At 35.8% G+C, this 12,965-nt stretch overlaps 1 protein-coding gene across 1 annotated transcript in view; it reads right to left on the reverse strand.

Moving 5' to 3' along the window:
• Positions 1 to 4,037: 4,037 nt before the first annotated feature.
• Positions 4,038 to 12,965, reverse strand: part of SEC24B (SEC24 homolog B, COPII coat complex component) — a 32,109-nt gene continuing 23,181 nt past the window's right edge. Inside the window, exons 17-23 of the mRNA XM_070948280.1 lie at positions 12,393 to 12,503; positions 11,028 to 11,203; positions 10,492 to 10,629; positions 8,931 to 9,035; positions 8,650 to 8,742; positions 8,212 to 8,315; positions 4,038 to 7,859 (exon numbers count right to left, since the gene is read on the reverse strand). Coding sequence (XP_070804381.1) covers positions 7,745 to 7,859; positions 8,212 to 8,315; positions 8,650 to 8,742; positions 8,931 to 9,035; positions 10,492 to 10,629; positions 11,028 to 11,203; positions 12,393 to 12,503 — 842 coding nt within the window. The 3' untranslated portion in view covers positions 4,038 to 7,744. The remainder of the gene's footprint in view (positions 7,860 to 8,211; positions 8,316 to 8,649; positions 8,743 to 8,930; positions 9,036 to 10,491; positions 10,630 to 11,027; positions 11,204 to 12,392; positions 12,504 to 12,965) is intronic.

The following is a 12,965-nucleotide window of genomic DNA, read 5'->3' on the forward strand; positions in this document are numbered from 1 at the left end:
TATACTTTAGAGCATGCCAGCTTCCCAAATGTAGAAAAGTAATGGGCGCCTTGCTCTCCAGGACGCTGGCAATTTAAGCATCAAGATTTAATAAACTAGCAATCTGTTTCCATAGTAACAAGTATTAAATGGGAACATTTCAACCTATGTGTGAAGAGGTTAAACTCATTCCCCTAAACAGAGACCTTTGATACCTATCCACACTGATTTATATTGGCTATTATACAAAGATTATACTTTAATCAGATAATATATGTAACTATTTGAATATTGAAAAATATTTAATCTTATCTATATGGAGGACATCTTCCCATATCTATTGACCTGAGCCCCCAAATTCTTTATATCTTCCTAAAACCTCTAGAAATCATGCAAAGCATTAACTTAGAACAGCACATAATAGCTTTAGGCAGAACTACCATATTTTTTGCTCCATAAGATGCACCTGACCATAAGACACACTCCCGTTTTTGGCCTCCATGTGCCCCATTTTCAGCCTCCGCGCATCCCGTTTTTGGCCTCTGCTTGTCCAGTTTCCGGCGCACACAGAGGCCAAATACAGGATGTGCGGAGGCCAAAAATGGCCGAAGTGTGGGGGCCGGCAGGTGGGCAGGGCTTCGGCAATATTCACTCCATAAGACACACAGACATCTGCACCCACTTTTGGGAGACAAAAAAGTGTGTTTTATGGAGCGAAAAATACTGTGTTTATAGGTTAAACCTATATAGGCTCCATAGAAATTTATTATATAAAATATTTATTTATTTATTTATTTATTTATTTATTTATTTATTTATTTATTTATTTATTTATTTATTTATTTATTTATTTATTTATTTATTTTGATTTCTATACCGCCCTACTCCCGAAGGACTCAGGGCGGTGCACAGCCAAACAATAAAACACATACATTAAATATTGACCTGGTTGTAATTTTCTTCTAAATTGTTCCTTGTTTGGCGCATTACTTTTGAACATTTCTAAGTTCAATAACATTTTCTCTAAACAAACAAAACAAAAACATTTTGTGTTTGGCCTGTGGGAACTGACACCTTGTATAATTCCTCTCTTCCAAATAATCTGCTTTGAATATACAAACTAACCTTAAGCAAGTCACTTTAACTCAGTTTCAACATACATTCTTTCCCAACTAATATATACAATCTGGGAATAGTTCTAAATATGTACATAAAGTGCTATAAATGCTGCTATTATGTGTGTAATACATTATTTTTGTACAATTCTATATCTGAAAATGATCAAAATAAAAGATCCATGCTTAATACAATTATAGATTCAGCAGGCACTACACATTCTTAAAACTATTTCACATCTACAAGTCCTAAATATTTTTTTTTAAAAACATCCATTCTCTTTAAGTTACACTCAGAACATAGTACTAATGTAAGTAGTTTCTCACACTTCAGACTCTGACTTTAAACAAATCTGTGTGGGAAATGTCACATTTACATGCAGTTTCCCATTTGGGAATTAATTCTCTAGGATTCACCATCAACCAATCAGCGTAAAGCGATTGTCCACATACTGTTCCAAGGCATTTATATTCCAATATATGCTGAGTCCTACTTGAAACAAAATAGAAACTTGCCAATAGTTTGATAATACAAATTAAATCTCTTCATTTTGGGGAATTTGGGGGGTGGGTGGGCTCAAACTATTTTTCCTGACATTATTTTGAGTAGTATCACGGATGATATACAGGTAGTCCTCAATTTATAACTTCATTTAGTGACTATTCAGTTAGAATACACTGAAAAATGTGACTTCTGACTGTTTTTCAGTTACGACCTTTGTAGCATCCACATGATCATGTGATCAAAATTCAGATGCTTGGCAACTGTTTCATACTTATGACCACTGCTGTGTCCCAAGATCATATGATCATCTTTTCCAACCTTCTGATAAGCAAAATCAATGGGAAAGCCAGATTCACTTAACAACCAGATTACTAATTTATTAACTGCAGTAATTCATTCAACCATGACAAGAAAGGTCATAAAATGGGGCAAAACACATTTAACAAATGTGTCAACAACAGAAATTTTGGACTCCATTATGGTTGTAAGTCGAGGACTACCTGTACAATTTGGGAATAGCCTAAAACAAGGTACATTAACAGAACATCCAAAACAGCTACTGTGTTTCCCGCAAAATAAGACCAGGTCTTATATTAATTTTTGCTCCAAAAGATGCATTATGGCTTATTTTCTGGTTAGGTCTTATTTTGGGGAAAATACAGTACTAAACGCCTCTGTCTGCTGACAATCTTATCTGGGGTATATTTTTGGGGTAGGGCTTATATTACAAGCATCCTGAAAAATCATGCTAAGGCTTATTTTCCAGTTGGGTCTTATTGGGTAACTACATAATGTACGAAGGACATCACCCCACCCCCAAATACATACTTTAAATATTCTATTAAACCAGTGTGGACCACAAGGGATAGTTTTACTGTATTTTCAGTCATTTTGATCAATTTGCATTCAAAGCTGCATCCACTGGATTCACTTGTCATAAATTATGTTTATCTACATGAAACATCTCAGATCAAAATGTAGATACATATAGTCTATAGTCTGCCGTCCGATATTTATTTATTTATTTATTTATTATTTATTATATTTCTATACCGCCTTTCTCCCGTAGGACTCAAGGCGGTGTACAATCAAGAAAAATATAGACACACAAACATCATAAAATTGCTAATTAAAATTATTACTTAGTTTGGTCAATTAAATAAAACCCAGAATTAGATAACATTTAAAAAATCATTCACTTGTTCGTATGTTTAGCCCCGCCTGTTGGAACATCAGGGTCTTGAGGGCACGGCGGAAAGCACGGAGATCAGGGATATTCCGTATCTCCGGGGGCAGTTCATTCCAAAGGGTTGGAGCCCACAGAGAAGGCCCTCCCCCTGGGAGTCGCCAGTCGACATAATTTGACTGACGGTACCCTGAGTAGTCCCTCCCTGTGAGAACGAACTGGTCGGTGGGAGGCTATTGGTGGCAAAAGACGGTCTCGTAGGTACCCAGGTCCTAAGCCATGGAGCGCTTTAAAGGTGATAACTAACACCTTGAATCGCACCCGGAAGACCACTGGGAGCCAGTGCAGCTTGCGTAGGAGAGGTGTTACATGGGCGTAACGAGCTGCGCCCATAATCACCCGCGCGGCTACGTTCTGGACCAGTTGGAGCCTCCGGGTGCTTTTCAAGGGGAGCCCCATGTAGAGAGCATTACAGTAGTCCATACGGGAGGTAACTAGGGCATGAGTGACCGTGCGCAAGGCGTCCCGATCCAGAAAGGGACGCAACTGGCGGATCAGGCGAACCTGATAAAAGGCACCCCTGGCCACGGCCGTCAAATGATCTTCTAAAGATAACCATGAATCCAGGAGGACACCCAAGTTGCGGGCCCTCTCTGTGGGGAGCAAGATCTCATCCCCTATTGTCAGTGATGGTACTAGCTGACTATACTGGGACACCGGAAGCCACAGCCACTCGGTCTTGGAGGGGTTGAGTCTGAGCTTGTTTCTCCCCATCCAGATCCGCACGGCCTCCAGGCAACGGGACATCACAGCAAGGGCATCATTGGGGTGGTCTGGGGTGGAGATGTATAGCTGTGTGTCATCAGCATACTGATGAACACTCACCACAAAATAACCAATATATAATATTGATATAACCAAAGATATAACCAAGATATAACCAAACATACCCACAAAATTCCAAATATGCATATTAACATCAAAAAGATTATAGAGATTGGTGTTATACTTTTGGCTAGAATTATTAACTGAACAACACATCTGATGAACAGAATGGCACATAGGGTTCCCCTCAGTATTATATATCTATGTTCTCAAACCACTAGAATATGCACTAGTTAGAACTGGACTAGGAAAACCAGAAGATAGATACCCATTTAATTATACAACACGTTGCTGACTTTGGATCAGACATTTTCGACTTAAAACATGCACACTTCACACTCTTGGAAAAAGACAACAATAAATAAGCGGCATTTAAGATTCTCTTTAATATGCAAGCTTAACCCTTCTACTTGTCTCAATACAGAGAGTAAAGTCAGTAGCTCAGTTCAGCCTGAATATCTATACTTGTATCTCCATTTTGAGACCTGCAAAAGCATCACACATGGCTTATTAAGGATACATACTTTTCAAACACAAAAAACAAGAGATTGTACCATTAGCATACAGTTATTACTAGAAACTCCTTTACTTCTAAATAAGCACATGTAATGTGATAATGAACCCTCCATTTTGCCAGCTATACATCAGTAAAACCAATACATTTGGATTTAAATAAAATTTTCTACCTTCTTTCAATGAGCGTAAACTAGCTTGAGCTTAATTAACTTCAGCTAAGAATTCTTTCAAATACTGCTTATGTAATTTCTCTAAATACACAAAATCTATTCAGTTAACAAGCTAAAAAGACCCTGCTTTCCTGCTTTATGAGAATGTATTTACTGCATGCCACTACAAAGCATAAATTCACCACCTCAATTATAATGATTCAGAGGCAATAGAACTGATCACTCTTATGGTAGCTAGCAGGATCAACTACCTTCCTGGCTCACTTATACATTGATTCACATTTACAATTTTAGCAGAAAATACCGTGCTAGCATGAAGATTATACATATGAAATGATCTGAACAGTCAACATGCTTATTATCAATACTAAATTCAAATCAAGCAAAAGAATCCATAAAGTACAGAACCTTTTAGAAAAGGGTTTATTAACTTTCAAAATTGTGTTTAAGGCAGTGGCTATGTGCACATACACACATGAAACTAGCTCATAACTAACCCAGTAACTATAAATCAACCATACAGGTTGGGTTTGCACAGTCTACTGGGCAACCAGATTTTAGTCCAGGGCATGCTTCAAAATAGAAACCAATGAGCTGATATTCACTCACCATTCTCCACTTTCATCCTATCCACCTGTGAAGTATTTTATTCAAATATTTGATTTAACACAGCGGTCCCCAACCTTTCCAACTTGGCGACCCAGCCCGGGGCAGAGGGGGGGGGGGTACGAGTGGCAGCGCGCGCACATGCGTGCACACACACACACAGAGCTACATGTGTGCAAGCAGTGGCGATGTACGCCCTCCACTTGTGCAAATGGAGCTTTGGGCAGGAGCAGACGGTGTTTGCACTCATGCACGAAGCTCCACTCGTGCAAGTGGAGGGCGCTTGTGAAGTACCATTCACGTGAGTGGAGGGTGTTTGCATGCAAACTCCACTCACGCAAATGCAGCTTCACACACACACACACACACACCACTTGCGCAATGAAGCTTCATGTGCACATGTGTGCCTATCTGTCCCACTGCCGGGTTTTGAACAGGCCGCAACCCGGTAGTGGGCCATGACCAGCAGTTGGGGACCCCTAGTTTAGCAGTTATGGAGAAAGTTAAAAACATTGACTTGAGATACTTACCAAAACTACCACAAACTTTTCATCTTTTCTGCATAACTCCCAAAGAACCAATAAAAGTGGTAAAAGAAATTGCATAAGCAGAATTGAGGCAACAAGTCTATAGAATTAAATAAGGAGCTACTACCACTGAATTCAATGGAGCAATTTTTTTTTCCTGAGTAGAATATGGTATAAGATATAGGACTGCACCATAAATAAAACTAAAACATTCTATCAATTTTCTCTTTTTTTAATTTTAATCACAAGGCATTGAATAACCTTTATTTGCAAAAACTCTTACAATTTATGATGCTGAATTTCAGCTAGTAACTGTATGTAGCACTTACCTGAACTCACCCATCTTTATGTTTTGGTTATAGTGAACTATGAGGAAGGATTACAAGTGCTAAATATTTTCCATCTAAGAGGCAGCAAATATCTTACCCAAAGCAAAATACTGCTCAAGTGTACTTTTCATGACAATTTTTATATATAAAATATAGAAGAATAAAACTTTAAGTATTGTTTTACAGATTCATCTACCATACATCATGGCTTTGGATGTTTCTGAATATTCAGTACTAAGCTCCACAAGAATTTTTTTCAAAAAATAATTGTTAAAATCACACTTAATGCATCTGACACATTTATGGTTCCATATAACATACATTTTCAGTCAATATATTTACCAAAATATTTGAGGCATTATATCTCTTTAAAACATGAATTATTTAAGTTTAAAGTATTAAGTGTATGCTTCTAATTCTGATGCAACATACTTTGATAGATACCTAACATATGCCACAAATAAAAGAAGCAGTTGATTTTTTTTTCTGAGAAATCCTTTGGCATGCTTTAGTAAAAGTTACTGAAAATGTAGTGTCCGGACTGAGTATTCATAAAACAAAAATTGAAAAATAATTGAACAACTTTGTTGCATAAGCACATTGTTACAAGTAGAAACATATTGGGACATAGATATTTCTCAGAATATATTAGTGCTTGTTATTTGTTTTTTTAAAAAAGAAATCATTTTAAAAATAAAATTTCATTCTATAGCTCTACTTCTTTTTAAGAAATAAAATGCAAATGTGTAATCAATAGCCCTATTTAGACTTTATGTGTACGAAAGTTTTAACGTAAATAAAAAGAAAAATGCGGACAAATATTTGGATCACCTGCTGGAGAAACATCCATTTTTAAGTTCAATTGGGTTTTTCGTTAACATCCTATGGTGATGGGATGAGAAAACGAAGAATCCAGGACCCTAAAATGTTGCAAAAATACCTAAAGTAATCTAAGGCTAAAAGACACTAGCTGCCACTAGTTAGTGTCACAAGCCAATATATCTCTAATCAAAATCCCAACCTGAATTCAATATTCCCACTAGCCTCTTTTCAGGAGGCCTATAAAGTAATAAACATTCTTTAATACAGCAAGACAAATTTGGTATTGGTGTTTAAAATGCAGTAATCACATAGAGATAAAAACACATGATCAAGCAAATACTTTTAATTAGCTGATCATAAATAAATCCACATAAAAGGACCAATTAAATGAGTTACAAAATTGCATTTTCCTATGTGGATTTGGATGTTTTAATATGCACTAGCCAACTTATTGTTTAACCGAGATAAGTGGTTTGTAACTGACCTACCAGCACCACAGCCATCAAGCAATTCATACTCCTTAAAAAACAATTTTTTTTTTTACAAATGTTAACACTTCTGTACATTATACATATTTCTACAATTTTGTAAGTTGTATTAAAATTGTATATATTCTTCACAGAGAAAATGGTTAAGCTTTCAAAAGTGAATTATCTCTTTTACAAATTGATATAAACAACATGGAGCTCTGCCTTTTGGCATCTCTGCTGGAGATCATCTGGAAAGGTTGTTAAATGTTGAGATGCTGAGAAAGAGACTCTCCGGTTTTAAATTTCATTAATAAATACTATTCCACACTGCCACATATGACCACCAGCTTGAAATAAGAAGAAATACCATAGTATTGCACTACTGGAAATGCATATAAAACCAACTGAAAACATACTACTACTATTGTGTCATGTCCATCGTTTTTATAACAAAGCAGAATTGTAAAATTCATCTGGCAATGTGTATTTTGTCCTTTCACAACTGAAAGTCTTTGTATATGGATACTAAGGAATCTATGCTTGGTTTTAATCACTTCCAGTGTGCTTCGCTGACAGGTGACATTTGGATAAAAAGTCCATACAGGGATTTATCCCCCCTTCTGTTTGTTTCCTCTCACTTACAAATTTGTTGTTGAATGTGAAGCAAAAATTCATAGTAAGAAAATGCAGCCTCTGTCTTGTCTTCAATTAATTGCTGAAGAAAGTCTGTCTTCGCTGGGCTTTCATCTCTGAAACATGGAGGAAAAAATAAAAATTATCTACAGGAGTCGATAATTGATAAGAAATAAGCTAGGTAAATATTCTGAAACATCCCAGTGTCATTTCAATCATGCCCACCAACCCCTCTCAATTCCTACTTACTGTTCTCAAGCCCTCATAACAGATGCCTTTCAAATGTACCAACTCAGGAAATATTTGGCCAATAACTAATTTATAAACCTGCCAAGTAATTACACATTTAAACAAGGATAGCATTTCTGAACACATTCTTTTAAAAATCTGTTCAAAGGACAATTTGCCAGAAACCTCCTATTTCATATAAGTGATGTTGCCTTTTGGATGCTATATATGAATACTTACTTAATTACTTGAAGTACTGGGTTTAAAGATTTACTATCCTTCAGCCAAGTTATAAAGGACCTGGTTCGCTCTGAAGAAATATTATCTAATTCTGGAAGCTGTGTCTAGAAAAATGCAATGTGGTAAAATTAAACTTGTAATATACTGTTGTATTAGATATTCAAAACAGCATCTGTGACATTTTTATTACACTTTCAGAATGTTGTGATAAAATATAATTTATATTTATTATTTTCATCTTATTTAAATGTTGCCATTCTATAAACAAAGTTCTGAAAGAACTGTCTACATCATAAATAAGAAAATAAATTATAAAGATAGGAATCAAAATCAAGCAAGCTCTAATATGGACTGAGAACTACTTCATTTCCAGGCCTGTATGACTCATCTATAGCCTCATCTTTGGAAGTATTAGCTGGATTTAAAATAGGTTCTTACCAGTTTTTGAGGTACTGACAAATAATTTGGATATCCAAGCACATCTTTAATGAAGTTATTATCACAACTTCTTCCAAGCCAAATGTAGAGGATCTAGAACGTGTTAGAAACAAAGTAATTAAAATATACATTTTTCTTTGATAACATATGAAGTCATCAAGATTTTATTGGGATAAAATAATGCTTAAAACTGATTTAAAGACACAATACAATGAGGAGATGAGCACAGGAAACTACTGTATCAAAGAGATGAAAAATAACGTTTTAAATGGGCAACTCACCAAGCCACAATCCATAAGATAAGCTCCTTCTCTTGTCAACTTCTCAGCAGACAATCGCTGAAGAGGGGGCTGAGGTACAACTCTGTCATTGACATGTATTGCACCCTAAAATAGGATAATACAATTAAACTCACAATATAATTCAGTCCCATTGTAATAATTAGTACTGGGGCAATGAGTGCTCATCTAAAGGCCCCCCACCCCACCCAAAAAGCATAAAATTTTACTTTTTAACACATGCTGAACTTTTGTATAGTTGATTTTTTTTGGGGGGGGGGGGGCACCGCTGAACCTGAGAATGCATTTTAGCGTTGTTTGCTACTGGTAGTTGTAAATGCAACAACTGTGAAAGAACAGCCAGCAGAGCTAGGAGAGGGAGTGGATTTAAATGTGTCATCATCTTAGAGTCCTTATATTGCCACAAACAATCCTAGTCCAGCCTCTCCCCCCTCCTCCCTAAATTCCTTCAACTCTTATCTAGCACCAGTTTAGTGCTGGCCATTAGTTGACTGGATTCTTGTGTATAGGTTTGAATAAATCTTCTGTGCTGCAACTTAACATGTAGTTCTGATCCTTTGCATCTGACAACAACTGCAGTGGTGTTTTTTTTTTTTTTTTTGGTTAATCTTTGCCATTATATTATAGTGTTGTACTTATTGCTGCAAGGTATTTTCATTTCTGATGCAGTTTAAAAAAAGGAAACAGTAAAATTTATGTTTGCTTGCCTGCCTGATTTATTTTCAAGCATAAATATATTGTTAAATTCTAAATGAGAGAAAATACCTAATGAGATAAGCTCTTTCTTTCTGGTCATGATTGATAAATCCTTGGGATTTATTTAAATAATTAAAAAAAGATACTTTACTGAATAAAGATCCCCAAAATCTTTTTTGTTAATTGATTTTTACAGTAAAGATGGTGAGAGATCTGTGTTTCCACTGTTTCCTATAGGATTTTAACAATTAATACGGAGGCCAATTTCCCACAGGATGAAAGGCTAGTAGCAACAAATGCTTATATTTTTGGAGCCCTCAAATAAACAAAACAAAACAAAATGAGAAACAAGGAACTTGTTTTGAGTTTCTATTTTTTCCTATGACTAAAATATTGGAAATGTTCTACATATTTTCTTCAAATACAGACTCAACTCAAATAATTTCAAGCTTGTTGTACTGTAATACAGATAACTCAAAATTATGTGGTTGTTTTATTCTGAGCAGAAAGTTTATGTATGTATGTATGTATGTATGTATGCATGTATATGTATTTGACTATAATCCTAATTTTAAAAAATCTAGGTTGGGCACTAGAAACAACTTTTAAGTTTGAAACCAATGCTTTGAGTTGTGCTACAAAATACATTAAGAGTCAATGCAAGTCTTTCAAGACTAGGTGAAAAATTAGCTAGTTTATTAGTGAAAAAGTGGAACACAAGATGTGTATGCAACTGTCCAAGATGCTACTAAAATAAAGATAGCAGAGGCCAGACCACCTCTATTTAGCTGAGATAACAATTATACATTATATATACCTGTATATATACACACATACACAAATATACCTCATCAGTAAGCTTGTCTATCCTATATAAACTGGGGTAGATTATCTTCATCAAATGAACCAGAGGCTGACTTTTTATTTGGCACATAGCATATATGCGATCATCCAGACGTGTACTTGTGCCCGTTCTAAAAGCTTTCTGTAAAAAAATGAGAAGAAAAAGAAAAATATTGTGTTTTTATTGTAGGTTGGCTAAGAACATCTAAATAACAATTGCCTGGCAGAATATTTTCCCAATTAAGTGGCAGATATATATCATAAAAAATTAAACGTCTCTTAGCTGCTACTATAAAACACTGCAAACACTGATTACAAGTACTGTTTTGATGAATAGCAATAGCATTTTTATATATCTCTAGAGATTATGAAAGCTAAGCAAATTGATGCATGTTATTCGTTCTACGTTACAATAAAACCCGCCAAAATTACAAAGATACAGTATTCAACCTATTCATCTGTATAAGTTATCACATTTCTGTAATCAAAACAGATTTTAACATTTACTTCTTTTGAATTGCTATTTATCAGAGGTTATACCTGTTTAAAAAGAGCCAAAACATACAGAGGGAACAGCCTCAGAGAATATGGAGCAATCAAAGAAGATTGTTGGAGGTTTGATGCTGTTGACATGTATGCAGACAGCGAATCTACGACTGCATTGGCTAAAGCATCTCTAGCATCTGACAAACTTGATGAAACAGATCGATCCACAGCTGTGGAAAATGAAATAGTAGCAAATAATTGTGAAGGAACCATATTTAAAGAGAGAATGAAAGTTTACCAGTACAATGATTAATATTCTGCTAGCACATTTTCATTTTTCTAGATAGCTTTGAAGATATTAAACATTCAGCTGATCTGGAATACAATGAACAAGACTAAATTATATTGAGTTAAAGGAAACACACCTCATATCTCATAATTATCTAAAACCCTTTTAGAGAGAACAGAAAGGGAATCTACAATTGATAAATGTAATTTATTTTTTATCTTACTTAGCAGCTGTAAAATAAAATTTGAAGTTATAAGGTCTATATCAACTGAGTATGTTGCCATTAATAATCAGTATGTTGTACTCATTGGATCTGCTCTCTGCATGCATTTACAGTAACAGTGTTATTTACCACACACATCCAAGGTGATAAGCAATTAATAAAGAGTTACTAACAGTTATTCTCTAATTGCAAACTAAATATTAATAGTTCTTTTATAGCAGTGGCGTTTATTTATTTATTACATCTATAGCTGCCCACATCAACAAATGTCCATCCCCAGGAATCCCTCTGGAATACCTGGGTGTGGAAGAAGTTGTACCCACGACTAAGGAATGAAATGAGTTCTATAACTATGCCGGATGCTTACGGCATTTATAGCAAATGTCTATGGAGATTCTCAGTCATCTAGGTCATGGTTGTCCCAAAGGTGCTTTTTCAAGAGGCAACTGAACTTTCTGGTTTTTCCTTGAAGATGTTTCGCTTCTCATCCAAGAAGCGTCTTCAGCTCTGCATCGCTAAATCTCTATGGAGATTCTTGGTCATCCAGGTCATGGTTGTTCCAAAGGTACAACCTTTTTCAAAAGGCAACTGGACTTTCAGGTTTTTCTTTGAAGACGTTTTGCTTCTCATTCTTGGATGAGAAGTGAAATGTCTTTAAAGAAAAACCAGAAAGTCCAGTTGCCTCTTGAAAAAGCACCTTTGGGGCACTTATAGTATTTTTTAATATCAGCTTTTTCCACACCCAGTCCCAAAATTTCTCTATGATATACAGTATGTAGTGATTATAACACTACAGTCCCTGTAATCACATGGCAGGGCAGAAGAAGGATGCCTTCCCATTGCCTACCCGTTTCAATATTTTTAACTGCAAAAAAATGTGATATTTGAACATTTATTTTCAACTTACCCATATTAGCTAGGAGGCATATAACTGCTTGTACATCTGCTCCAGCATAAACATCCATCAAGGACGTCACTACAGGCAAACAAAGTGTATGCACCCTAATTCTCCGTTCACCTGTATTAGAATCCAACCACACAGTGATAAATATGCAGTGTTTATTTCTGATCCAATTTTTTAAATATACATTTACTAGTCACATAAGAGCAATATAAGAGCCAATATAAGATAAGAGCCTTGGTAGTACAGGGGTTTAAGGCACCCTGTTATTAAGCTTATTAAGACCAGCTGCCTGCAATTACTGCAGGGTTCGAATCTCGCCAAGGCTCAAGGTTGACTCAGCCTTCCATCCTTTCTAAGGTAGGTGAAATGAGGACCCAGTTTGTGGGGGCAATAAGCTGACTTTGTATAAATATACAAAAGGATGAAAGCTATTGCTGAGCACATTGTAAGCCGCCCTGAGTCTTCGGAGAAGGGCGGCATATAAATCAAATAAAAAAAAATAAAATATGCCAGCTACTTCAAATCAATGGGAACACTTTTTCTAAGCCATCAGCCTTTCTTTTTGTCTTTTTCTAT

This window comes from Pituophis catenifer, unplaced genomic scaffold, assembly GCF_029215685.1.
Source record: "Pituophis catenifer annectens isolate HBS135680 unplaced genomic scaffold, rPitCat1.0.hap2 SCAF_8, whole genome shotgun sequence".
In the NCBI taxonomy this organism is placed as follows: Eukaryota; Metazoa; Chordata; class Lepidosauria; order Squamata; family Colubridae; genus Pituophis; species Pituophis catenifer.